General features: G+C 53.1%; 1 protein-coding gene across 3 annotated transcripts in view; it reads right to left on the minus strand.

Annotated features, from left to right (window-relative positions):
* RSU1 (Ras suppressor protein 1) overlaps positions 1–24,904 on the minus strand; it is a 200,171-nt gene extending 175,267 nt beyond the window's left edge. For 2 of the 3 annotated variants that reach the window (XM_029077785.2, XM_029077784.2), the window contains exon 1: positions 24,715–24,904. In XM_029077785.2, coding sequence (XP_028933618.1) covers positions 24,715–24,823 — 109 coding nt within the window. In that variant the 5' untranslated portion in view covers positions 24,824–24,904. Of the gene's footprint in view, positions 1–21,719; positions 21,769–24,714 lie in introns of those variants that run through there. The other variant, XM_039913889.1, reaches the window with a different exon arrangement.
* Between the last annotated feature and the right edge of the window lie 1,936 nt (positions 24,905–26,840).

The raw sequence follows: 26,840 nt of genomic DNA on the forward strand, positions 1-26,840 counted from the left end.
GTCTTAGACGGAGGGGGAACAGGTATTTTCTCTCCATTTTACAGATGAGAAAACTGACGCACAGCGCCGTTAAATGGCTTGTCCAAGGTCAGACAGAAGGCAAATGGTAGTATGGGAAAATAGAACCTCCTCACTCCCAAGCATTTCCACTCAATCATGCCGCTCCTGCAATTTCTCTCTCAAGTTTGCCTCTCCCCGCCAGATCCTAAGATCCTTTGAGCGCAAGGATCATGTCTACTAATTCCGTCGTTTCTTCCAAGTGTGTAGCAGAGTGACTCTGCTAGACTGATTGACTGCTTGAAGATCCGAACTAATTTCCTCCTAAAAGTTCATAATCAACACCCAAGCCCTGGCACGCTTTCCACCACTCCCAAATTACGGCGGTAATCAGATCCACCGACAAACCTAGCTGAAGGGATAAACTCGCTGGGACACGGGAAAAAAAAGAAAAAAAACAACCCCAATGGTTAAGGGAAAACGTGACCTTCTCTCCACTTAAGATTGTAAGTATCAGCCTGGGACAATACATTGTTATAACCTTTACATCAGTCAGGTTTACTTTTGGAAATCCTCAATGTCTCTTTCAAGAGAATATTGCCCAAATGCAATAGATTTTTCTCTCTTTGCCTCTGAAGGACAGCGAGGCAGAGATTTTCCCGAAGAGTGACATGCGACTTAGGCCCCCTGCCCACTTAGAGCAAATGTATGTTTTCCAGAATAAACCCCTCCTCCCCCCCCCCATTTTTTTTTTTTTTTAAATGGTTGCTCGCTTTAGTCGGCGTAGATGACTTTGGCTGCAAGTGAAAGAAAGGCGGTCGTGGTAGGCAAGTATTTAAATCAACGCCCAGAGAACCCAGGTTTCCTCCATCACCTGCCCCCCTCCTACCTCACCTTTCTTCCCTCCTTCTACAGCCCACCCCGTACACCCCGCTCCTCTGCCGCTAACCTCCTCACCGGGCCTCGTTCTCCCGTCCCGCCGTCGACTCCTGGCCCATTCTGGCCTTGGAATGTCGTCCCTCCTCAAATCCACCAATCACACTCCCCCCCATCAAAGCCCCAACTGGGGGCTCACATCCCTCCAAGAGGCCTTCCCAGACTATCCCTCCGTTTCCTCAGGCTCGCCCTCTCCTCCCCCATCGCCCCGACTCGGCTCCCTTTGCGCTACCCAAACCACCCCCCGCCCCACAGCGCTTGTCATCTATGTCCATATTCAATAATTCCACTTTCCATGAATGCCCGTTTACTCCGGCTTTGCCCGATGTTCAGTGTTTTATCTAGGAATTCTATTTTATATTGATGCTACTGATGGATGCCTGTTCACTCGTTTTGATGTCTGTCACGCCCCTGGAGACTGTAAGCCCACTGTGGGACAGGATCGTCCCTCTTTATTGCTGAATATTACTTTCCAAGTGCTTAGTACCCTGCACAAAATAAGCGCTCAATAAATACGATCGAATGAAGTGAAGGAATTTGAGTCTCACTTCCAATCTTCCGGGATTGGTAATTATCCTTTTCTCGGGTGGTGGAGATGGCGAATGGATCCGGGCCAGACGCTCCATTTCAGGCCACAATCTAGCGGGCCTGGCCGAAAGAACCCGGGCCTGGGAGTCGGAGGACCTAGGTTCTAATCCCGCTCTGCCACGTGTCCGCTGTGTGAACTTGGTCCAGTCACTTCACTTCGGGGGTCTCGGTTCCCTCGTCTACAAAATGGGGATTCGATACCTGTTCTTCCTCCTGCTTAGACTGTGAGCCCCATGTGGGACCTGATTATCCTCTATCTACCCCAGCGCTCAGGACAGTGCTTGGCACTGAACATATAATGGTGGTATTTGTTAAGCGCCTGCTATGTGCCGAGCACTGTTCTAAGCGCTGGGGTAGACACAGGGGAATCAGGTTGTCCCACGTGGGGCTCACGGTCTCAATCCCCATTTTCCAGATGAGGTGACTGAGGCTCCGAGAAGTCAGGTGACTCGCCCACAGTCACACAGCTGACAAGTGGCCGAGCCGGGATTTGAACTCATGACCTCTGACTCCAAAGCCCGAGCTCTTTCCCCTGAGCCACGCTGCTTCTCCTATTATATATATTATATATAATATAAAATATTAATATATAATTAATATATAAGTATATCGTGTTATGTGTTATTATATAATTATATAAATATAGTATATTATATATTATAATGTAATATATATGTTATATAATATAACTTATATTATTATTACTCTCATTAGAAAGGAACAGGGGAATCTGGAAAGGTTGCAGAAGCAAAACCTACGAGATTTAGCAACGGAGTGGATATAAGCAGAGTGTGGAAACAAAGATAATGTCAAGGTGGTTGTCTCCGGAAATCGGGAGGAGAGCGACGTTGTCAGCTGGGATGAGAAAGATAGGTGGAAGAGAGGATTTGGAAGAGATGAGGAGTTCGGCTTGACATTTTGGGACTGAGTGCCAGTGGAGCTATCTTTCACGCAAGAGGAAATGTGAGATCTGCAGATACAGGGAAAGGTTAAGGCTAGCAAAATAAATCTGGGAGTCATCCACGGAGTAGTATCCGAAGTCGCGGGAGCATATGAGCTCTTAGAAGGAGTGAGTATAAAGGGAGAAGGGTAGGAAGAGACTCAGAATAAAGCTTTGAGGGACACTTGAGTTCACGGAGTGAAACGAAAGAGAGGCCAGAGGTAGACACCGACCAAGAGTGGCCGTGAATTGCCGAAGCCACGAATCGATAGGGTTTCCGGGAACCAGGTCAATGGTGACTAAAATGTCGAGGAGGACTGCGAAAATCATTCTATTTATTGAGCACCTAGCGGGCGCAGGACACTCTACTCAGCGCCTGGGAGAGTACGACACGATATAATGGACCCAATCCCTGCCCACAATGAGTTTACTACAGTCCAGAGAGGCAGGCGTTAACCTAAATAAATCAAATACGGATACATACAAAAGTCCTGTGGGGTGAAGGTGGTGAATAAAGGCAGCAAGTCAGGGTGACGCAGGAGGGAGTGGGAAGAGAGGAGACGAGGGCCGAGGCAGGGAAGGCCTCTTTGGAGGAGGAGGAGGCTTTGCACGCGGGGAGAGTAACTGTCTGACGGATCTGAAGAGGGAGGACACGCCAGGCCAGAGGCAGGAGGTGGGCGAGAGGTCGTCGGCGAGATGTAGACAAGATGGAGGTACAGTGAGCAGGATGGCATTAGAGGAGCCCAGTGGGTGGCCTGAGTGGTAATACGACATTAGCGAGGTGAGATCGGCGGGGGCAAACGGACTGAGTGCTTTAAAGTCAACGGTGAGGAGTTTCTGTTTGATGCGGAGGTGGATGGGCAACCACCGGAGGTTCCTGAGGAGAAAGATTTGGCAAGAAGGACATCACCGATGGTCTTGGAGAGGTTTCAGCGGTGGGCAGGGTACAGAAAGCAGATTTTATTGTGTCAAGAAGGGCATTAGAAGAAAGTACAACTCCTCTGCTCTTCGCGCGCACAAGCCGCGGAGTCCTGCTGCCCAAAGTCCTGACGCCGGCAGGCCTCGTCTACCTGAAATTCACCTTTTCCTTCTTTAATTCTGCCCTCTCTGCCCGGCGAAAATACTTCCCCTCCCAACCCCCACCTGTGGGAGTCCTTCAACGGTTCCGTTCTTGGTCTCTTTCTCTTCTCAATGGAGCTCATTCTCTTCCACGGCTTCAACTACGAGGACGATACCCAGATCTACGTCTCCTCCCATTCTCTCTCCCTCTCTCCAGGCTTCGCATCTCCTCCTGCCTTCAGGACATCTCTGCTTGGATGTCAGTCCTCCGCCACCTCAAGCTCGACGTGTCCAACAACAGAGCTTCTTTCTTTCCCTCCCGAACCCCGTCCTCTCTCCGCACTTCCCGTCACTGTACACGGCACGACCACCCTTCCCCTCTCACAAGCCCATAACCTTGGTCATCTTGACTCTGTGCTTTCTCATTCGACACGCACACCCCAATCCGTCGCCAAATCCCGTCAGCCTTCACAACGTCGCCAAGATCCACCCTCTCCCCTCCATCCAAACCGCCACACGTTAGTACAGTCACTCGTTCTATTCTGCCCGGATTACTGCATCAGCCTCCTTTCTGACCTCCCAACCTCCTGCCTCTCCCCACCTAACTCCTCTGCCCAGATTATCTTTCTTCAGAAGGTTCAGGGCACATCACCCCCTCCTCAAAAATCTCCAGCGGTTGCCTATCCACCTCTGTTTCCAACAGAAACTCCTCACTATTGGCTTTAACTCTCTCCATCACCCGGCCCCCTCCTACCTCGCCTCCCTCCTCTCCTTCTACATCCCAGCCCGCACACTCGGCTCCTCTGGCGCTAACCTTCTCACCGGGCCTCGATCTCGCCTGTGTCCCCGCCAACGCCTGGCCCACATTCTTCCTCTGGCCTGGAACGCCCTCCCTCCTCAAATCCACCAATCACTCTCCCACACTTCAAAGCCCCACCGAAGGCACACCTCCTCCAAGAGGCCTTTCCAGACTAAGGCCCCACCTTTCCTCCTCTCCCACTCCCTTCTGCATCACCCTGACTCGCTCCCTTCGCTCCTCCCCATCTCCCTGCCCCACAACAGTTTTATATATATATATATATACACATATATATGTTATATATTATATAGATATTATATTTTTTTAATCTATATTGATGCCTGTTTATTTGTACTGATGTCTGCCTCCCCCTGCCCACCCCCCACAATCGATCACCGAATCCGATCAGTTCTACTTTCACAGCACCTCTAGAATCCGCTCTTTCCTCTCCACGTAAACTGTTATCGTGCTGATCCGAGCACTTATCATACCCCACCTTGATCGTTACATCAGCCTCCTCACTGGCCTCCCTGCCTCCTGTTCCCTCCCCTCTCCAGTCCATACTTCACTCTGCTGCCGAATCATTTTCCTAAAAAAGGTTCAGTCCGCGCCTCCCTACTCTTCGAAAACTTCCAGCGGCTGACCATCCATCTCCACAAACAGAAGCTCCTTACCACTGACTTGAAGACACTCAATCAGCTCTACCCTACCCTTCCTATTCTACCTCAATTGTCCCCTTTTACACCCAACCCACAAACATCCCTCCTCTCTCAACCGAACGATAAACAATCACAATCAATTACAGTGTGCAGAACACTGTACTAAGGGCTTGGGAGAGTCCGATACAACAGGAGTTAGACACAATTTACCAGTCCGCAACGAGCTGACGGTCTAAAGGGTGGAGACGGAAAAGATACACAAATTGCGGACGTCTCTAAGTGCTGCGAGGCCGAGGGTGGGGTGGAATATTAACTGCTTAAAAGGTACAGATCCGAACGCTTAGGTGACGAGGAGGGGAGAGTGAGGGCTTAAATGGGGGAGGCCTCTTGAAAGAGTTGCGATTTTAACAGGAGTTGTGATTTTTTGAAGGAGGGGAGAGAGGTGGTCTAGCAGACACAGCCGGGGAGAGAGTTCCGGGTCTCGAGGAGGATGTGGAAAGAGGTCGGGAGTGAGGTCGGCTGTACTCGACGCACAGCGAGTACTCTGGTGTTAGAGGACTCAAGTGTGCAGCTGAGTTGCAGTAGGAGATCCGGGAGGTGAGGTGGGAGGGGGCCGACCGATGGAGCGCTTGAAGCAGGCGGTCACTGTATTTATTAAGCACTTACTACGTGCCAGGCATTGTATTGAGCATTGGGGTGGATACAAGCAAACTGGATTGGGCACGGTCTCTGTCCCCCGTGGGGCTCAGAGTCTCAATCCCCATTTTACAGATGAGGTAACTGAGGCAGAGAGAAGTGATGTGACTTGCAAAAGGACACCCAGCAGATGAGTGGCGGGGCGGGGATTAGAACCCGTGACCTCCTGACTCCTGGAGGCCCAAGCTCTATCCACTAGGTCACGCCACATAAGGGGCTTAAGGGAGAGGCAGGACACCCGTCAGGGCTTGCCGGGTAGATTTGGTGAGAAATACTCTGTATATCGTAGGCGCTCAAATATTGATTCAAGAGATTGGGGCTGTTGAGGTGATTTTCTTCAAACCCGCATTTAATAAAATAAAATGGGGACCACACGGTGTTGGCAGGGGGGAAGTGAAAGGTGGACAAAAAGCCAATGAACGAAACTGAAAAAGTGTTGCCAGAGAGGTAGGAAGAGAGAACTAGGGGTGCAGCCAAGGTAGGTGGGAACGGTCCCCGGTGCCAACAGCAACCAAGAGGTAAGGGAGAATTAGCAGAGTAGGGGTCCTTTTCATTTGGCGGAGAGGAAGTCATGGGTCAGATAGCTCGACACACACGACGAGACCCCTTGTCTGTTAGGAAAAGGAGTCGTCGCCGAAGAGGAGGCGCAAGCCCTCACTTTGAAAACGAAATATTTACACATACGCACATGAAAGGTCTAAAGCATATTTTATTGGTTTAGATTAAACTATTCGATTATATAGCTCCATTACGTTTTTATCCCCGGGATTTTGTGATTTTATGGGTCAATTTGGGGACTATATTACTGAACCTTAGTTCCATTAGGAGATTATTCTTCAAATAGCAGTCTTGCTTATTTTTATGGACCCAATTGAGAGCGCTAACCAGGATGTTACTGTGGTTTGGATAGCGTCACTGAGGAGCTCCATGGTTCGGATGGCATCGCTGAGGAGCTCAATGTACTTTCTTAGATGGCCATCATTCCTGTTTTATTTCTTTTGTCCACAGGGGCTACCCGGGCAACGGGACATTTTTCCCCCATTCTTCAGATTCTTTAGAATTTTGGACACTCTGGATTTAGCGTGGAGGGCAGGATGAGCCAAGCAGTTACAACTGGACTTACCCTAGTTGTGTTATTAGAAGGTGAGGTCACACACCTTCCCTTCTTGAATATGTACAGGGGAGGAGCAAGGCGTAGAGTAAACTCGCGCACAGCCAGCAAATTTTGAAATGTCTGAAAATATCAGGCACTCACTATAATTGGGACTGGCCCCTTTTCCTGGCTAGCTGAAAAATAAGTAATGTCTGGATCCCACTTCCAGTCGAAACACAGAGGGGCCGAAAGCAATTCTCGGATCCCAGCCCTAAAGCAGAAACGAGTCCCACGTGCACCCCTTTTCTCTGCGGCCCCCCCCCCCCCAAAATAACCTGCCTCCAGCTCGGAGGCGGAGACGGCGGGACTGGCCAAGAGGGCACAGGTGTCGGAAACATCGCCAACTGGGAGTCGAGAGAGCCCCTCGCCTGCCGGATGACTTGGACGAGTCACTTGACCTCTCTGGACCGCGATTCCTCATCTGGAAAGTAGGGATAAGATAGATCGTGAGCCTCATGTGGGATAGGAATTCTATCCAATCCGCTAGCCTTGTACTACCTCATAGAAAGTGCTTAATAAATGTCATAATTACAGTTCCTTCCGTCCCGAGCTCTCACACAAGGCACCTTTTCTACAGGCTGATCTGCTCAGAGTCCTTGCCTGTGGAGAAAGGTGGGTGTTCAGTAAATTCTGTGTAGCTGATAAAAGTTGAGAGAACTGAAAGATCGAATATCTGCTATTGGGGTAACAAGAGAGTTCTTTATATGCCTAGTTCTTTTCTCGGCTCCCGTGCTCGACTGCAAGCTCCCTACGGGCAGATATGACGCCTACCGCTTGCTTCCATCAACAAATTCCCCTGGAGCGGGTTTTGAATAGTGAGCTCAAATGTCATCTTAAATCTCCAAGAAAGGCAAGTTCACAACCTATATCTTTAAACAGGTAGCTGGTCTAATTTGGAGAATAAAGACAAACAAAAGTCATATCAAAAAAACAACCCAAAACGAGAAAAAAACTTACTTTCCCTTCGGTACTGGAAAACAGAAAACACCCCGTCTCCGTTTTGTTCCCGGCCCCGTCACTCAAACCTGTATCATTTTATTTATTACAAGAAATTATGTTTCTTTCACGGCAAACTTTTGAATACAGGATTTGTCTTTTTTAGCCCCACACAAAGATCGACTTTGACACAGCACAGTGTGGAGTCAAGATAAGACGACTTGGCAGAGCCCCAGGAGGAGGAAACAAAGCTGACAGAAATCGATAAAGTGTTGGAAAAACGCTGGCATTTTTAGAACAGAGAATAGTTGCGTCCTGCCCGATGCCTAGTCCACTGCTGGCTTTTAAGAGGACGATGTCCTGCCACATTCAATAACAACTGCTTCAGAAAGGCGAGCCTAAATATAAGTACGCGTTCGAATCTACATCGGTGAAGAAAACTGAGTTGGGCAGAGGGGAGGTGGAAGGAGGAGACTCGTTCTCCTCCTCCCAGCCCAAAAGGCCTCTTCTCCCGTCAACGGGGCAGAGGATACCGTTCGTATTTGCTCTGACCTCGAATCCCAGGCGGCCCCGTTCCCCCGATCGCACGCCTCCCAATCCCCGACACTGGATCACCTCCACGGTACTCTTCCTCCACCCCCGCGCTAGGGCTGCGGAGGGTGGTTGGGGGAGAACTGGGCGCTGAGGCAATTTCAACCGTATCGAATTCATCCAGATTTCCTGTAGCTCCATTCTCCGGGGAGAAGCGGTTTAGCCTAGTGGAAATAGCACAGAGCAGAGGACTGGGGTTCTAATCCACTTGCCTGGGCAAGTCACTTCATTTCTCTGTGCCTCGGTTTCCTCATCACCAAAACAGGCGTTCAATACCTGTTTTCCTTTCCCCTTCAGCTGTGACCACTGCGTGGGACTCACTTATCTCTTATCCAGCCCAGGGTGACACAAATACCATTCAATCATATTTACTGAGCGCTTACCGTGTGCAGAGCACTGTACTAAACGCTTGGAAAGTACAGTTCAGCAATAAAGAGAGACAATCCCTGCCCACACTGGGCCTACCACAATTTTTATTATTATCTCCCGCTTCCATTCAGCAATATCATCTCTCCTCTCACTGAATCCCATACCAAGCTCCCACCAATTACCCCCGACCTTAATTCTCTCCTTAAGCGCTCGGTCCCCCGTTTTCTTGCTCCAAGGATCACGTCAACTACTCTGACGAAAAAATTAAAACTGCCATGGGTGAGTTCCGTCGGGTCAGTCGTATTCCTTGAGCGCTTACTGCACGCAGGGCACTGTATTCAATACTCGGGAGAGCACGATACAACAATAAACGGACACGTTCTCTGCCCACAACGACCTTACAATCTAGAGAACCAAAACTTCCCCCCGAATTCCTCTCACCCCCCAAGTCACACTCCGATTCGTTCCAGTCACATCTCGGGGGCTCTCGACCTGCTCTCAAAATCTCCCCCTCTAAATGCCATCATCATCATTATTATCACTTGTGCCTAACTGCCATTTCAGCTCACGACATCACCAAACTCCCTGCCTCCGACGCCCGCGTGCTTGGAATTCTTACTGACTCCTCCCTCTCTTTCAACTTCCATATTTAGTCTGGCCCTGCATCTCGTCGGTTCTTCCTCCGCAACGTTTCTAAGATCCGTCCCCTCCTCCCCACCCACACGGCTTCCACGCTAGAGCCTGCCCTCGTCTTATCCTGGCTTGATTACCGCATCGCTCCCCTCCCTTGCCTTCCTGGCTCCAGTCGCTCCCTTCTCTAGAGAATATATTTTTTATTGTATTTGTTAAGCACTTACAACGTGCCGGGAACTGGTAAACACTGGGGTAGATATGAGTTAATCCGGTTGGACATGGTCCAGTATGGGACTCACAGTCTTAATCTCCATTTTACCGATAAGGTAACTGAGGCCCAGAGATGTTAAGTGACTTGCCCGGGGTCACAAACCGGACAGGTGGTGGAGCCAGGATTAGAACCCAGGTCCTTCCGACTCCCACGCCCATCCAGGGCCATGTCGATTCTCTCTTCTCCCTGGATGAGCTTCTTAAAACATCCTTCTGGCCATACCTCCCCACTCCTCGTTGGCAGAAACTCCCCACAGTCTGTTCTCTTTCCCCCTACCGATCCATTCTTTTCCCAGTAAGACACCGTTTGCACTCTTCGGGTCCTCGGACTAACCAACTCACCGTGTCTCACTCTCACCTCCACCCGCCTTGTTCACGCCCTTCCTTCGCCCTCAAACTCCCTCCCAATTCAGGCCCACCAGTTCTCCCCATCCTCAAAACCCTTCCGAAATCTTATCTCCTCCAGGGGGACGCTTCCCTGATTTGCTCCTGCCCGGATTTATCCCCTCCATTACATCCCAGGATTTTGTGTAAAACCCACACTTACGAAATCCATCGGTGATATTTACTGAGTGCTCACTCTGTGCAGACCACTGTACTAATGCTCGGGAGAGTAAAGAGACAGAACTCTGTGTACCTATCCTGTTACTTACGCGCTCCCTCGATCAGTCGTATTGACCCCGCAGAGCACTGTACTGAGCGCTTAGGAGAGCAGAGTGTAACGGTTGCACTCCCTTACACACGAGAAGCAGTGCGGCTTAGTGGCTAGCGCATGGGTCCGGGGTTCTCTGTGCCTCGGCAAAATGGGGATTAAAGACTGTGAACCCCATGTGGGACAACTTGATTACCTTGCATCTGCCCCAGCGCTGACAACAATGCTTGAAACATAGAAAGAGCTTAAATTTCGTTATTATTATTATTATTATTATTAATCCCGACTCTGCCACATGTCTGCTGCGTGCCTTTGGGCAGGTTGCTTAATATCTCTGGCCCCCATTTACCTCATCTGTAAAATGGGGATTAAGAGTGTGAGCCCCATGTGGGACAGGGTCTTTGTCCAACCTGATTCACTTGTACCTGCTGCAGCCCTTAAAAAGTGCTTGGCACGTAATAAGCGCTTCACAATTATCATTGTTATTAGTATTATCCACTTTCCTCCACTTGATCGCTTCCCCCGCTAGATTGTAAGGTCCTTGAGGGCAAGAATCTTGGCAACTAGCTCTTTGGACACTTCCAACTGTTCTCCGGATGGTTGTTACGCACTGGAGACCGCCGACTGACCTGAATCAAAAATTTCCGAGCTGGTGCACTGAACGGCCCAAACGCATTTAGGCACCGAACACTCGATCGATTTAGTCCTCTCCGAGGCCTTGCACACTGCCCCTGAACTATTTTCTGATTTTAAAAGTGATGAGGGGAAGGGGGGGCCACCTCCTTTCTCCTCAGACTCCACAGTCTTAGAACTGAAGTCCTAAAACTAACCATCCCTTGTAAATCTGCAGTCTTTAAGAGACGGCCTGACCCAGACATTCTCTCCACTAGATGGATAGGTCAATGTCACGTGATTTGCTCCAGTGACTAACGGAATGATGGCATTTGTTAAGGGCTTACTATGTGTCAAGCACTGTTCTAAGCACTGGGGTACATACAAGGTAATCAGGTTGTCCCACGTGAAGTCTTCATCCCCATTTTCCAGATGAGGTTACTGAGGCCCAGAGAAGTGAAGCGGCTTGCCCAAAGTCACACAGCCGACAAGTGGCGGAGCCGGCGTTAGAACCCACGACCTCTGACTCCCAAGCCCGGGCTCTTTCCGCTAAGCCACGCTGCTTCTCTAGTTGAAAACTCAAGTTACGAGGACTCAAAAATGATATGTAAACATCCCGTATCCTGAGGGGACTGATGTTATTATAATTCTTGCATTCGTTAAGCGCTTATTCGTCAAACACTGTTCTAAGCACAATGCAGAGACAAGTCAATCGCACTAATGTTGGTATCTGTTAAGCGCTTACTATGTGCAGAGCGCTGTTCTAAGCGCTGGGGGAGATACAGGGTAATCGGGTCGTCCCACGTGAGGCTCACGGTTAATCCCCATTTTACAGTCGAGGCAACTGAGGCACAGAGAAGTTAAGTGACTTGCCCACAGTCACGCAGCTGACAAGTGGCATGTTGGGCACTGTTTCTAGCCCACACGGGCCTCACAGTTCAAGTAATAATAACAATAAAAATAATGAGGCTATCTGTTCAGCGCTAAGTGTACTAAGCGCTGGAGTGGATACAGTCAAATTGGGTCGGACACGGCCCCTGTCCCACGTGGTGCTCACAGTCTCCATCCCCATTTTACAGATGAGGTCACTGAGGCGCAGAAAAGTGAAGTGACTTGCCCAAGGTCACACAGCAGACAAGAGGAGGAGCCGGGATTCGAACCCATGACCTTCTGACTTCCTGGCCCGTGCTCTATCTCCTAATAATAATAATAATAATAACGATGGCATTTGTTAAGCGCTCACTATGTGCCGAGCACTGTTCTGAGCGCTGGGGTGGGATATAAGGTAATCAGTTTGTCCCACGTGGGGCTGACAGCTTTAATCCCCACTTTCCAGATGAGGTAGCTGAGGCGCGGAGAAGTTAAGCGACTTGTCCGAGGTCACACAGCAGACAAGTGGCGGAGCCGGGATTAGAACCCGTGGCCTCTAGACTCCCAAGCCCGGGCTCTTTCCACGCTGCTTCTCAATCAATATGATTTTACAGATGAGGAAAGAGAGGCACCGAGAAGTGAGGGGACTTCCCCAAAGGTCACCCGACGGGCAAGCGGCAGAGCTGGGATCAGAATCGGGCTCTTTCCACTGAGCCACAGAGTCAGGGGAAGGATTGCACGTCAAAATCCCCATTTATTTTGTCAGTGAAACGTACATCGCCTTAATTCTATTTATCTGCTATTGTTTTAACGAGACGGTCATCCCCTCGATTCCATTTATCGCTATCGTTCTAGTCTGCCCGTCTCCCCCGATGAGACCGTGAGCCCGTCGAAGGGCAGGGACCGTCTCTACCTGTTATCGATTTGTCCGTTCCAAGCGCTCAGTACAGTGCTCTGCACATAGTAAGCGCTCAATAAATACTACTGAATGAACGAAAACCATCATCAGCTCACCCTTTAGCCAACTTCTACTGCGTGCGTGAGAACGCGCGACCGAATAAACAACAAGGCAGCCCCTTAGTAGTCTTAGGCCTCCTGATTTCCCTCGGCTTCGCTCTGAAGGACCACACCAGCTGGTTATTTACTCCACTCCAGCAGGGCGAAGGAATCGAATCACCAAGACGGCCTAGCGGCCGTCAGTGTGGGTCAGGCCGGGCCCGAGGAAGTCAGGATCTAAAGTGGGAACCGTTAAATCGCTGAAGAAAACTCCCAGGAGGAGTCTCTCCCTGAATAACGTCACGTCCCGCCAAAAAGGATCCTTCGGCCACCACTCGCTTGTTTCCCTACGGGCCGACTGTCTCAGGATCTGGAACAGGGAACCCAAAACTAATAACGAAGCCACCGAGGGAGAGCAATTAGACGTTTCTCTTTAATTAGAAAATGGGAGATTAAGAGGAGGTCTCGACGGATTAAAGGGCCTTGCCCGTTCTTCCTTCCTTTTTCCCAGGACGGAACGTGCCACCTCTTGAGCAGTGTCTTGAAATTTACTCAATTCCCGAAATTCTTAGCTGTGTTTCCTGGCCCTCTGAAAAGGTATATCTCTAGACGACTGACTACTTTTTAAGCAAGCCACGAAAGAGCTTTCACCGTAAGCTGAAACCCACAGATAAAGATTTTACTACCCAGGAGGACACCCAACTCAGCAAGATTACGACGGCACAAAAGATTTAAAGAAGAGCCGAAACAAATGAAGAAAAGTCACAGCCTGACCCCCGGGTTAGTCACTACCCCGGAGGAGTCTTAACGGGACCTGCGAAAGAATTTTTATCTCGGAGACGGTGAGGCTCCTTCCAAAGGATGATATTTGCCCTGTGGCCCTCTGAAAGGAAGAAGACCCAGATGAGAGCGTCGTAACTAGCGGCTTTGAGCACCAGTGTGTGATGCCTTCGTGTCTAAACAAAATCGTTGAGGGAAAAGTCCCGAGAGTTGAGCCAAACTGCAAACAGTCCATTCTTCTCTGAGGCACGTTAGAGAAGCGGCACGGCCTGGCGGAAAGAGCGCGGGCCTCCTGGGAGTCAGAGGACCTGGATTTTCATCCTGGCTCTGCCATATGCCACCTTGGGCAACTCACCAAACCGCTCTATGCCTCAGTTGCCTCACCCATGAAATGGAAATTGAGAGTGAGCCCCAGGTGGGACAATGACTGCGTCCAACCTGATTAACCTCTACAGCGCTTAGCACGCAATAAGCACTCGGCAAATACCATTTGGAAAACGAAAAGTCTCCCTTCATGATCCGAAAGAAACACTTTCGAAGAATCGGGTAACAATCGAGTACCTATCTGGAGACGCCCCGAGTACACGAGAGGTGAGAAGAAACGACTGTGCGTGTCAGAGTATCGCCGACTGGACCGTGAACTCACACCTCTCTAAATGTTTTAGACCCCCTAGGACGGCGGAGGTTGGGGAAGGGCCTCTGAACACAGAGACGGACACCTTGGAGCTTCTACTTGGGGTCTCGAGGCCGAATCCAAGCCCAATATATAGTGCCGAGTTGAACATCATAAAAAGAAACTCGAGAGAAGAAAAGAAAGCAGTCTTATTTCGGTCTCAGCCCCGAATCTGCGGCGACGACCGCTTTCCCCAGCCAGGGCGGTGACCCGTTGGATAACCCAGCCGCACGTGGGAGTTCCAGCAGCTATCATGCCCAAGTAAAGGCTTACACGACAAGGAGTCACAGCGGTTTGTGGATCAGAGCCATCCGAGGAGGGTTAGGCTACAATCCGAGCCTGAGCTCCTGGAGGCAACGAGGGAAGACATCACTCCCAAATTCCCGGGCAGAACCGTCCCAACTTCCAGCCCCACTAGATCAGCGGCCCTCGAGCGTGGGCCCCGGCTACGACCAGGGCCGTGCATCATCGAATGAGTCTCCGTTTGTCCAGGAGCGGCTCAGCGGACCCGGTTTCACAGGACCCTCAATCCGCGGGAGGGATCTGGGCCTCACTCGTCAACCCCAGCTGCCTCTTGGGCACCTATACCTATTAACTTCGTTAACGGGTGGAGGGCCGCGTCTGTTAATTTCGCTGTACCCTCCCGAACGCTTCATCTTCATCTTCCCTCTCCCTGCAGTCAGGGCTCAATACGGAGCAAACAAGTGTGACCGTCTGCCACCCTGGCGAGAAGACCTGGCTATATGATGATGATGGTATTTGTTAAGCGCTTACTACGGTGCAAAGCACTGTTCTAAGCGCTGGGGTAGATAGAAGGTGATGAGGAGGTCCCACGTGGGGCTCAGAGTCTTAATCCCCATTTTACAGGCGACAGAGAAGTGACTTGCCCAAAGCAACAGCTGACAGGCAGCTCGGCGGGGATCTGAACCCATGATCTCTGACTCCCAAGCCCGTGCTCTTTCCACTGAGCCACGCTGCTTCTCACGTCAACAGCTACCTACCTTCAAATCAACCCGGTCCGCGGTTGACTCGTACACATCAGTCTCTTCCCTCTCGAGGACCGAGCGACCAGGATCCCCGGATTGAGCAGTTATTCCTGCTGACGACCTCACCGACCCTTAAACCTCTCTGACCCCACCCTCGATATCCCTCGATTCCCCTCCCTCTATTCAGTCCACGTCTGTCTTCCCTTCCCAGGACGTCCCTCACCTTCCTCCATCCAACCCCGCTCCGACCTCTGAGAGCCACCCCCGCCCCAGCCCCGTCATCCAGTCCCGATACCACCCTTTCCCACCCCCATCCCCGCAGCCCACCCTCAGCCAAGTGCGGCCTGCGGAACGCCCGCTCCGTCGTGGGAAAGCTTCCCCCAATCCCCGACCCGTTCCTGACACAGTCACTGCTTCTCCTTGCCGTCACTGAGACCTGGCTCTCCCACGATGACGACGTCTCCCCTGCTGCCTCTCTCCACGGGAGGCCTCATCTTCTTCCACTCTTCAAGGTCCTTTCCTCTCCATCTGAAGTGCTACCACGTGAATCCACGCACTGATCCTCTATCCACCTTGATTACCGCATCGACCTCCTTGCTGACCACCCTGCCTCCTCTTTCTCCCACTCCGATGCCCGGATCATCTTTCTACATCTTCTTCAAGAACCTCTAGTGATCGTCCGTCCACCCCCTCACCACCGGTTTTCACGCACTCAGGCACCTTGGCCCCTCCTATTTTACTTGACTGCTTTTCTACTAGAACGCTGCACTCCTCTAATGCCAACCTGCTCACCGTATCTCGACCTTGTCTGTCTCGCCACCAGTCTCTCGCTCGTGTCCTGCCTCTGGCCTGGAATGCCCTTCCTCTTCCAATCCAACATTCTTTCCCCATTCAAAGCCTCTTCAAATCCAACAGACGATCACTCTCCCCTCCTTCAAAGCCTTATTGAAGGCATATTTCCTCCAAGAGGACTTCCCTAAGTCCTTATTTCCTCTTCTCCCGCTCCCTTCTGCTTCGCCCTTACACTTGAAATCGCACCCTTTATTCACTCTTCCCCCAGCCCCACCTCACTTATATACATATCTGAAATGGATTTATTTATATTAACATCCGTCTCCCCCTCTAGAATGCGAGCAGAGAACGTGTCAGCCAACCCGGCTACACCGTAGTCTCCCAAGCGTGTGCTCCGCACACAATAAGCGCTCGATAAATACAATTAAGCAACGGAGAGGGTAAGCGACTTGCCCAAGGTCACGCAGAAGGCAAGGGGCTGAGCTGGGATCAGAACTCAGGCCCGGGCTCCTTCCGTTAGGCCACGTCGCTTCTCCAAACGTCTTCAACGATCTGCTTGCCTAGCGATTCCCGGCAGTTGGTGACCAAACTGCCAACTCCGGTTTCAACCCTCCAGTTGAAGAAGAGATGGTAGGAATTCCCAAATGGGCTGGTAATTTCATTTCATCTCCACAGCCGGAGGTTCCTAATCTGGTAGAAAGGAGGAGAGGTGATGAAGAAATCCCCTTCTTCCCCTAGCAGTTTATTCGGCCCTTTTATTAAACCTGGAGAGAGGTCAGAGGGCCAACCTTACCAGTCCAAAAAACCCCACCAAAACTGCCCCTTATAAAGGCCGTTATCCTCCTGGAAATGCTGCTGTGGCCAACGAGGCCACGGACGAAGTCACCGGAATGATTTTCCAGTGGCCGAGGATTACAGGAAAGTGAGTCTCTCCCCTTTGCAGTCCTCCAGGACACTCGGTTGTGCCCCTGAAACTAAACTGTGGCAAACGGGCTCCACCTGCACATTTTCAGCTCATGGACTACAAACCCTCAGAAATTACCGATACTTACACATTTCAGAAAAATCTTTACCCCACCCAGGCCATTTTATCCTCACCAGTACTTGAGTTCTAAGTGTTTCCCAGTGTGTGCGCTAATCCAGAAAACGAGTACACCCAAGAAGACGTGAATACAGCGGGGAACACTCTGTGAGCACGGATACACCTAACAAGCCCACGTGGATACGTTGCACGCATTCTGGGGGCTAAAAGTGGTTTTTCATTCGGTTTACATTGCCAAAGCTGAGTTTATTTTAGCTTGAATTTTTGATTCACACACGACATCTGCCTGGCAAACGTTTCTGTGGCAATATTATATTTTTCTGGCAACTGCAAGGGACCGGAATAGCTTAAACAAGCCCACAGCATCAAAGCTACCTGTTGGCAATGTTAAGACAACATGTTTAATCTGGGTTGTAAACTCGTTGAGCGTATCATCATCCCAAACTTAACAACGTCCAAAATCTAGGATTTGAGGGGAGGACTGAGGTGAAAGGAGATAAACAGAGCTTACAGATGGCATCGCTTTTCCAAGGACTCTTTTCCTTGAGAGGAGGAAACAAAAAAATGAGACAACATTCCCCCGGAAAAAGATGTTCAGATGGCACCGTCAATGACCGAACCTTTCAGGTAGCCCATCCCGAAATACGAGGCAATTCTACCGATGACAGTGGAGATGATTACCAATTCACTACACAAAGGCATTAACTTAAACTGACTTGGCAGAATTCGGATGGATTCATTAAGTGGACTTGATGTGGTTTTAATCGATTTTTTTTTACTGCCAGAATAGATTTTTCTTTTTTTAAGTTTTAGGTTTGGTTTTTTTCAGATTTAAGCCTCGTTTTAAAAAATCAGTCAGAACATCCCTGAAAAAGAGGATGGAAAACCAGAAAGCCTGATAAACGGCACATTAATTGGGATGCATAATTACTGTGTTGGCTAAGGAGTGTTTGTCTGGGAAGGAGATAATGTCTCCTGGAGGAGGTGGCTTTTTAATTAACATTCTGGAGGAGAGACTTGTACTAGGATGAGAACCGGAAGACCACTGGTCCAAAGATGGTATTTAATAATAATGTCGGTATTTGTTAGGCGCTTACTATGTGCAGAGCACTGCTCTAAGCGCTGGGGTAGATACAGGGTCATCAGGTTGTCCCACGTGAGGCTCACAGTCGTAAATCCCCCATTTTACAGATGAGGGAACTGAGGCCCAGATATGACAACAACCGGGCGGCCATCAAAAGTTCGTGAGGAGGAGAACTAGGAATAAGCTACAGACAGCTGTCTGTACACCTTAATTCCGACAAAAGGGGCGAGGGTAAAGCTGGAGTTACGGAGACCAGTCAGAAGCCGTCCGAGAAATGACTGAAGCTCGCAGTTCGAGATAATACACAATTATAAATACCAAAAATTCTGCCGAACGTAATGCCCGGCGTGAAGTGCTTGAGAAGCACCACGGAAGCAGAAGAGCCATTTGTTTGCTGCCCCGTGGCTCTTACGCGACGGGAAGGAGCAGACGAGAAGCAGCGCGGCTTAGCCGAAAGAGCCGGGGCTTGGGAGTCGGAGGTCGTGGGTTCGAATCCCGGCTCCGCCCCTTATTATTATCATCACGGTACTCGTTAAGCGCCTACTATGTGCCGAGCACTGTTCTAAGCGCTGGGATAGATACAAGGTGATCAGGTGGTCCCACGTGGGGCTCCCGGTCTTCATCTCCGTTTTACAGATGAGGGAACTGAGGCCCGGAGAAGTGAAGCGACTTGCCCAAAGTCCCACAGCTGACAAGTGGCGGGGGCCGGGATCGGAACCCACGACCGCCGACTCCCAAGCCCGGGCCCTTTCCACCGAGCCACGCCGCTTCTCATTGTGCCTTATCAGCTGTGTGACTTGGGGCAAGTCATTTGGGCCTCAGTTTCCTCATCTGCCAAACGGGGATTAAGACCGAGCGCCCCAAGTGGGCCCACCTGATGACCCTGTATCTCCCCCAGTGCTTGGAACAGTGCTTGGCACAAAGTAAGCGCTTAACAAATACCCTCATCATTATTATTATCATTCGTGATACTTAGTGAACCTGAACTCACAAACCCTTTCAAATCGGGGAGAGTCCAGAGAGCCGTGTTTTTTCACAGTCAACCTATCAACGATATTTATAGAGCACTTACTGTGTACAGAGCACTGCACTAAGCGTTTGGACAGGGTTGGTAGACGCGTTCCTTTGTCCACAAGAAGCTTCCAGACTAGCGGGGGAGACAGACATTAAAATAAATTCAGATATAAGCGCTGCTCTTTGGCTGAGGACGGGGCGAACAGCTGAACAGTGTGGCCTAGTGGATAGAGCAGAGGCCCGGGAGTCAGAAGACCCGGGTTCTAATCCCAGCTCTGCCGACTGCTTGCTGTGTGACCCTGGCAAAGTCACTTCACTTTCATTCATTCATTCAATCGCTTTTATTGAGCCCTTACGGTGTGCAAAGCACTGTCCTAAGCGCTTGGGAGAGTACAACGTCACAATAAACAGACCCATTTCCTGCCCACAACAAACGTACGGTCTAGCGTAAAATAAATTCAGATGTAAATGCCGCTGTTGAGCTGAGGATGGGACGAATAGCAAAGCAGCGTGGCCCAGTCGACAGAGCAGAGGCCGGGGAGTCCGAAGACCCGGGTTCTAATCCCAGCTCTGCCGACTGCTTGCTGGGTGACCCTGGCAAAGTCACTTCACTTTCATTCATTCATTCAATCGCTTTTACTGAGCCCTTACGGTGTGCAGAGCACCGTCCTAAGCGCTTGGGAGAGGACAGTGTAACAATAAACGGACCGTTTCCTGCCCACAAGAAGCTCACGGTCCAGAGGGGGAGACGGACCGTATAATTTATTTAGAGATACGTACCCAGGTCCTGTGGGGCTGAGAAGGGGGACGAATAAAGGGAGGAGGCGGGGGTGACGCAGAAGGGAGTGGGAGAAGGAGGGAAGGCCTCCTGGAGGAGATGGGCCTTCAATAAGGCTTTGAAGGGGGAGAGAGTCGGATACAGGGAGGGAGGGCCTTCTAGGCCAGAGGCGGGACGTGGGAGGGGGTGGGCGGGTGGCGAGAGACACGAGATCGAGGTACGGTGAGGGGGTCGGCATTAGAGAAGTGAAGTGCGCGGGCTGGGTTGTTGCGGGAGGGCAGTGGGGTGACAGAGGAGTGGGTAAGGTTTAAACGAAATGGTGAGGGGTTTCCGTCTGACGCAGAGACGGATGGGCAACCACTGGAGTTTCCGAGGAGTGGGGAGAAACACGTCCCGAACGTTCTCGTGGAAAAATGATTCGGGCAGCAGGGAAAACACGGACCACAGAGGGAAACGACAGCAGGCGGGGAGGTCAGCGAAGAGGCTGATAAAGAAATCAAAGCGGGATAGGATCAAGTGCCTAAACTACCGCGGCGGTAGTTTGGATGGTGAGGAGAGGGCAGATTTTAGCGATGTCAAGACGGTGGAACCGGCGGGATTTAGCGGTGGATTGAAAACGCGGGTTGAATGAGAGAGAACGGTAACGATTACACCAAGGTTACGGGCCTGTGAGACGGGAAGGACGGAGGTGCCATCTACGGTGACGGGAAGGTCGGCGGGCGGGAAGATCAGGAGTTCAGTTTTGGACGGGTTAGGCTCGAGGTGACGGGAGGACATCCGAGGGGAGATGACTCGGAGGCAGGAGGAAACGCGAGACTGCAGAGAGGGAGGGAGACCCGGGCAGCGTCCACACAGAGGTGGAAGTTTAAGCCGGGAGAGCGAATGAGGGCTCCGAGAGAGTGGGTGTAGACGGAGAACGGGAGGGGACCCAGGACTGAACCTCGAGGGACCCCAGTTAGGGGTTGGGAGGCGGGGGAGGAGCCCACAGAAGGGACTGAGAATGGAGAGGCCAGAGAGAGAAGAGGAGAACCAAGAGAGGACAGCGTCGGGGAAGTCGAGGTTGGATGACGCGTCCAGGAGAACGGGGTGGTCGACAGTGTCGGAGGCAGCTGGGAGGGCAAGGAGGATCGGGAAGAGGTAGAGGGCGTTGAATCCGGCAAGGAGATCATTGGTGACCTTTGGGCAGGGAAGGGGACGGACGCCAGCTTGGAGAGGGTCAAGGAGAGAACTGGAGGAGAGGATTTTGAGCCGGCGGGCGTACAATTTTGAGACGGCGGGCGAAGGGAACTCGTTCAAGGAGTCCGAAGAGTCGGGGGAGAAGGGGCGAAGACCGAAAGGAGCCGTGGGGTCAAGGGAGGGGTTTTTTTTTTTTAGGATAGAGTAGGCACGGACGTGTTTGAAAGCAGTAGAGAAGAGGCCCCCGGAGAGTAAACGGTTGAAGATGGCTGTTAGGGAGGGAAGAAGGGAGATGGCAAGCGTTTTCATAAGGTGCGAAGGAACCGGGTTGACGTGCGGGTGGAGGGGGTGGATTTTGAGAGGAGGCGGGAAATCTCTAGAGACACCGCTGGGGAAGATGAAAGAGCTGAAGAAGAGGGACAGGAGGGGAGAAGGACGGGGAGATTTTAGGGAGGTCACGCCCGACAGCGTCAATTTTCTTAATAAAGTGGGCGGCCAGGTCGTCGGGGACAAGGGACGGGGGAGGCGGGGGGACGGGGGGGGTTTGAGGAGGGAGTTAAGTGTCTGGAACGACTGGCGAGGATGACGAGAGCGGAGAAATAACTTTGCCGGGTGGAGCAGAAGCACAGAAGAAGAACCTTGAAGCGGACAAAGTCGGCCTGAGAGCGACATCTCCGGCGGCAGCAATCCGCGGTTTGCGCACGAGAGAGGAGGAGGAGGAGGTGGAGGAGGACCGTGGAGGCGATCCAGGCTGCTGGGTTATTGCTCCGAGCGCGACGAAGGAATGGAGGAGCGAGTGAGTTGGGTTCGGTAGAGCGGGTGGCGTCGGGAGCACCGGTTTGGTCATCAAGGGAAGGTAGTTGGGATGTGGAGGTGAAGCGAGGCACGATGAGTCGAGAAAATCGGAGGGGATCGAGAAATCGGAGGTCTCTGTGGGGGAGGAGTACTGCCTGTGAGTGGGAGGATACTGACTGTGATCAGGTATTCACTCCCTCTGTGCCTCAGTTTCCCCAACTCATGTTCCATTAATTGTTGCCCTGATCAGAGCGTGTTCTTTTTTCCACACAGACACCTTATAAGGAGCTTTCAGTGAACTAGAAATTTCCACATTAGAGCAAAATACTCAGTCCTTTCCCCAGCCTAAGCCCAGGCAAGTGATTTTCCCTGCTTCCCTTTCTATACAAGGAGTCCGCTTCTTACATCCTTAGTTCCGGCATTTTCGTTTTCTTGCTGCAGACAGCCTTCCTCTGGGGATCACTTTCCCTCTTTAGAGCCAAAATAATCTCAATCCGTAGTGACTTCAGGGCCCGGTATACTACGCTGACCCATCTGCTCCCAGCTGCCAACAGTTTATTATAACAACGCCTCTCCCCACCCTCTGCTAGACTATAAGCGCCCCGGGGTCAGGGTATATTTCTCCCAACTCTTGTACTCCGCTCTCTCAAGCGGTCAGTACAGCGCTCCACACACAGTACGCGCGAAATAAATATACGACTGACTGATCCGGGAGGCTCTGCTCTCCGGCATTGAGGCGGGAAGAGTGGACAAGGGTGCCCGGTTTAGGATCCCGATGCTTTGAGGCAGAGAGACGCCGTGCCGTCCCCTGCTCCACGTGCGACTGAAGAATGGCTCCGCGAGTTTACGTGTGAACGGAGGGGGTGGGTAATAATAACGTTGGTATTTGTTAAGCGCTTACTAGGTGCAGAGCACCGTTCTAAGCGCCGGGGGAGACACGGGGTAATCGGGTCGTCCCACGCGCGGCTCACGGTCTTCATCCCCGTTTTCCAGACGAGGGAACTGAGGCCCAGAGAAGTTAAGCGACTCGCCCACGGACACGCGGCCGACAAGGGGCAGAGCTAGGAGTCGAACCCACGACCTCCGACTCCCAAGCCCGGGCTCCTTCCACCGAGCCGCGACCCGAGGGAAGGCAGGCGAGCGGCTTCGGCCTCACGGGACCGGCAGTCGGGGGGCCTGGGTCCGGCCGCCACTCGAGACCCGGGTTCTTCCGCCACCTGCCTCCCGTGTGACCTGGGGCCGTTTCATCATCCGCAAAATGGGGATCAAACACCCGTCCCCTTAGTCTATGAGCCCCCTGTGGGGGCGGAGACCGTGTCCGATCAACCGGTGGTGTGTCTTTCCCGGGACCCGGCACGTGGCAAGCGTCCGACAGGTACCGGGGTCTTATTACCCGTCCGGGGATTCACCAGGGCTCGCCGACAAGTCGGGAGAGCGGCCCGACTCTCTCCGGGGAGCCGGGGCGGGACCGCACCGTCAGGGAGGAGTAAGGGGAAGGGGCTGGACCGCCGGGGAGGAGAACGGAAAGAAGCGGAGCGGGAAAGGCCAGGCCGTCGAGGAGGAGCAGGACCGGACGGTCGGGGAGGAGGCCAGGCGGGGCCGGGGCCGGACGGTCGGGGGGGAGCGGAGGAAGGAGCGGACCGGGCAGGGCCGGACGGTCGGGGAGGAGCGGACCGGGCAGGGCCGGACGGCCGTGGGGGGGGAACGGAGGAAGGAGCGGACCGGGCAGGGCCACGGGCGGGGCCGGACGGTCAGGAAGGAACAAACCAGGCAGGCCCAGGGGCAGGGCCGGACGGTCGGGGAGGAGCAGAGGAAGAAGGAGCAGCGCGGCTCGGCGGAAAGGGCGCGGGCTTTGGAGTCGGAGGTCACGGGTTCGAACCCCGGCTCGGCCACCCGTCGGCTGCGTGACTCTGGGCGAGTCACTTCACTTCTCGGTGCCTCGGTCACCCCATCTGTAAAATGGGGATGAAGACCGTGAGCCCCACGTGGGACGACCCGATCCCCCCGTGTCCACCCCGGCGCTTGGAACGGTGCTCGGCACACAGTGAGCGCTTAACGGATACCAACATTATTGTTATTATTATTATTATTAAGGAGACCGGGCAGGGCCGGACAGTCAGGGAGGGGCAGAGGAAGGCGCAGAGCGGGTAGGCCCAGGGCAGGGATCGGACAATCACACCAGACCGCGAGCCCGACACCCGGCGGGGATCGTCTCTACCTGTTGCCCGACTGTCCATCCCAAGCGCTCGGCACAGCGCTCTGCACATAGTAGACGCTCAGTTCATACTACCGAACGAACGAGCAAACCGGGCAGCGCCAGGAGCGGGGCCGGACGGTCAGGGAGGGGCAGAGGAAGCCGGAGACCGGGCAGGGGCAAAGCCCAGGCAGGGCCAGGGGCGGGTCCGGACGGTCAGGGAGAAGCAGCGTGGCCCGGTGGCAAGAGCCCGGGCTTGGGAGTCCGAGGTCATGGGTTCGAATCCCGCCACTCGGCGGCAGGGTGACTGCGGGCAAGTCACTTCACTTCTCCGGGCCTCGGTGACCTCATCTGGAAAACGGGGTTGGAGACGGGGAGCCCCACGTGGGGCCACCTGATGACCCCGTATCTCCCCCGGCGCTTGGAACGGCGCTCTGCACGCAGTCGGCGCTCAACAGGTACCAACCCGAACGAATTAAGAAGAGGGGGCGGGGGCCGGGCCGGACAGTCAGGGAGGAGCGGAGGAAGAGGGGCAGAGAAGGAAGCAGACCGGGCAGGGGCAGGAGCGGGCCGAGGGGCGGATCGGGCCGGTCAGGGCGGGGCAGAGGAAGGAGAGGACCGGCCGGGGGGCCCCGGGTACCTACAGAGGCCGGGGACGTCGGGCAGGTTGGAGATGCCCCGGTCGCACATGTCCACTTCGGGCAGCCCCTTCTCCCGGCTCTCCTCCACCAGCTTCTTCAGGGACTTGGACATGACGGGCGCGAGGCGAGAACGAGCGCGCAGCGACGGCGCCGGGGGCCCGCGGAGCAGGGAGGAGCGCGCAGACGACGCGGGCCGGACGGCGCATGCGCGCGGCGGGGACCGCCCCCCCCCCCCGCCCTCCGTAGAAAGCCAACGGCTCGAAGGGCGGGGCGGGAGGGGGGGGGGGAGATCTCGGCGCCGGCCAATCGGCGCGCTGCGTTCCCGCCGGGGCCACGCCCCCTCCCCCGCCCGGCGCCGCGCCTGCGCGCTCCGGCGGAGGCCCCCCCCACCCCGCTTCGGCCTTTAATCGTCGCTGAATTCGTCATAATTTAATAATCTTTCATTCAGGCCTTAATAATCAGAATAACAACGTTGTGAGTAAGCTCTCCCCATGTGCAGAGCGCTGTTCTAAGCGCTGGGGGAGATACAGGGTCAGCGGGTGATCCCAAGTGAGGCTCACGTGGGACCGGGGATTAAGGATAGTAATAATCACTCCATAAGTCGATTAATTAATAGTGAGATTCACTAATAATTATGAATCTGAAAAGTTCGATTTTCATTTTTAATTTGATCCTTATCGATAGTAGGCGATGACCAACAGCAAGATTCATAATAGTTACAAGAATGGCGGCATTCGCTAAGCGCCTTCCACGTGCAGAGCACTGTTCTAAGCGCCGGGGGAGATGAGGGTCATCGGGTGGTCCCACGTGAGGCTCCCAGTCTTCGTCCCCATTTTCCAGATGAGGGGACTGAGGCCCGGAGAAGTGAAGTGACTTGCCCACGGTCACACAGCTGCCAATAGTACTAGTAAGGATAACGGTGGCATTGGTTAGGCGCTTACCGTGCGCAGAGCGCTGCTCTAAGCGCTGGGGGCGATGCGGGGTCATCGGGCGGTCTCACGTGAGGCCCGCCGTCTTCATCCCCGTTTTCCAGATGAGGTCGCTGAGGCCCGGAGAAGTGAAGCCACTTGCCCACGGTCCCCCAGCCGGCCGGATCCGAACCCATGACCTCTGACTCCCAAGCCCGGGCTCTTGCCACTGAGCCCTGCTGCTTCGCTAACGATGTCGGCGTTTGTTAAGCGCTTCCTATGCGCAGAGCACTGTTCTAAGCGCCGGGGGAGATCCAGGGGCTCCCGCGTGAGGCTCACCCGTCTTCGTCCCCGCTTTCCAGATGAGGTCACTGAGGCCCAGAGAAGTGAAGTGACTCGCCCACAGTCCCGCAGCTGACAATAATAATGATAATGGTGGCATTGGTTAAGCGCTTACCATGTGCACGGCACTGCTCTAAGCGCTGAGGGAGATACAGGGCCATCGGGCGGTCCCAGGTGAGGCTCACGGTCTTCATCCCCGCTTTCCAGATGAGGGAACTGAGGCCCAGAGAAGTCAAGTGACCCGCTCACGGTCCCACAGCTGCCAGGAGGCAGAGGCGGGATTCGAACCGGTGATCTCCGACTCCCAAGCCCGGGCTCTTTCCCCTGAGCCACGCTGCTCAGTGAGCGCTCACTCTGCGCGGAGCACTGGACGAAGCGCTTGCGATGTCCAGCTGGGCAACAGAGCGGGACAATCCCTGCCCCACGACGGGTTCCCGGTCTAAAGGGTCACGGGTTCGAATCCCGGCTCTGCCCCTTGGCAGCTGTGTGACTGTGGGCGAGTCACTTCGCTTCTCCGGGCCTCAGTTCCCTCATCTGGAAAACGGGGACGAAGACCGGGAGCCCCACGTGGGACCACCTGACGACCCCGTATCTCCCCCCCAGCGCTTAGAACGGCGCTCGGCACACGGTAAGCGCTTAACACACACCGACGTTATTATCGAAAGGGGGAGGCAGCAAAACAAGACAAGTAGTCGGGCTTCGATACCATCGAGACGAATAGAAGCATAGATTTATACACGTTATGAATATATAATATAGACATAAATATCCGCCTATCTATTCTGGAAGGAGGAGCGTCGATGAAATCCTTTTGTGAGCAAGTCCAATATCTCGGGGAGGACTCCCTATTAATAACGTCGGTATTTAAGCGCTCACTAT

Source organism: Ornithorhynchus anatinus, chromosome 13 (genome assembly GCF_004115215.2).
Source record: "Ornithorhynchus anatinus isolate Pmale09 chromosome 13, mOrnAna1.pri.v4, whole genome shotgun sequence".
Classification (NCBI taxonomy): domain Eukaryota; kingdom Metazoa; phylum Chordata; class Mammalia; order Monotremata; family Ornithorhynchidae; genus Ornithorhynchus; species Ornithorhynchus anatinus.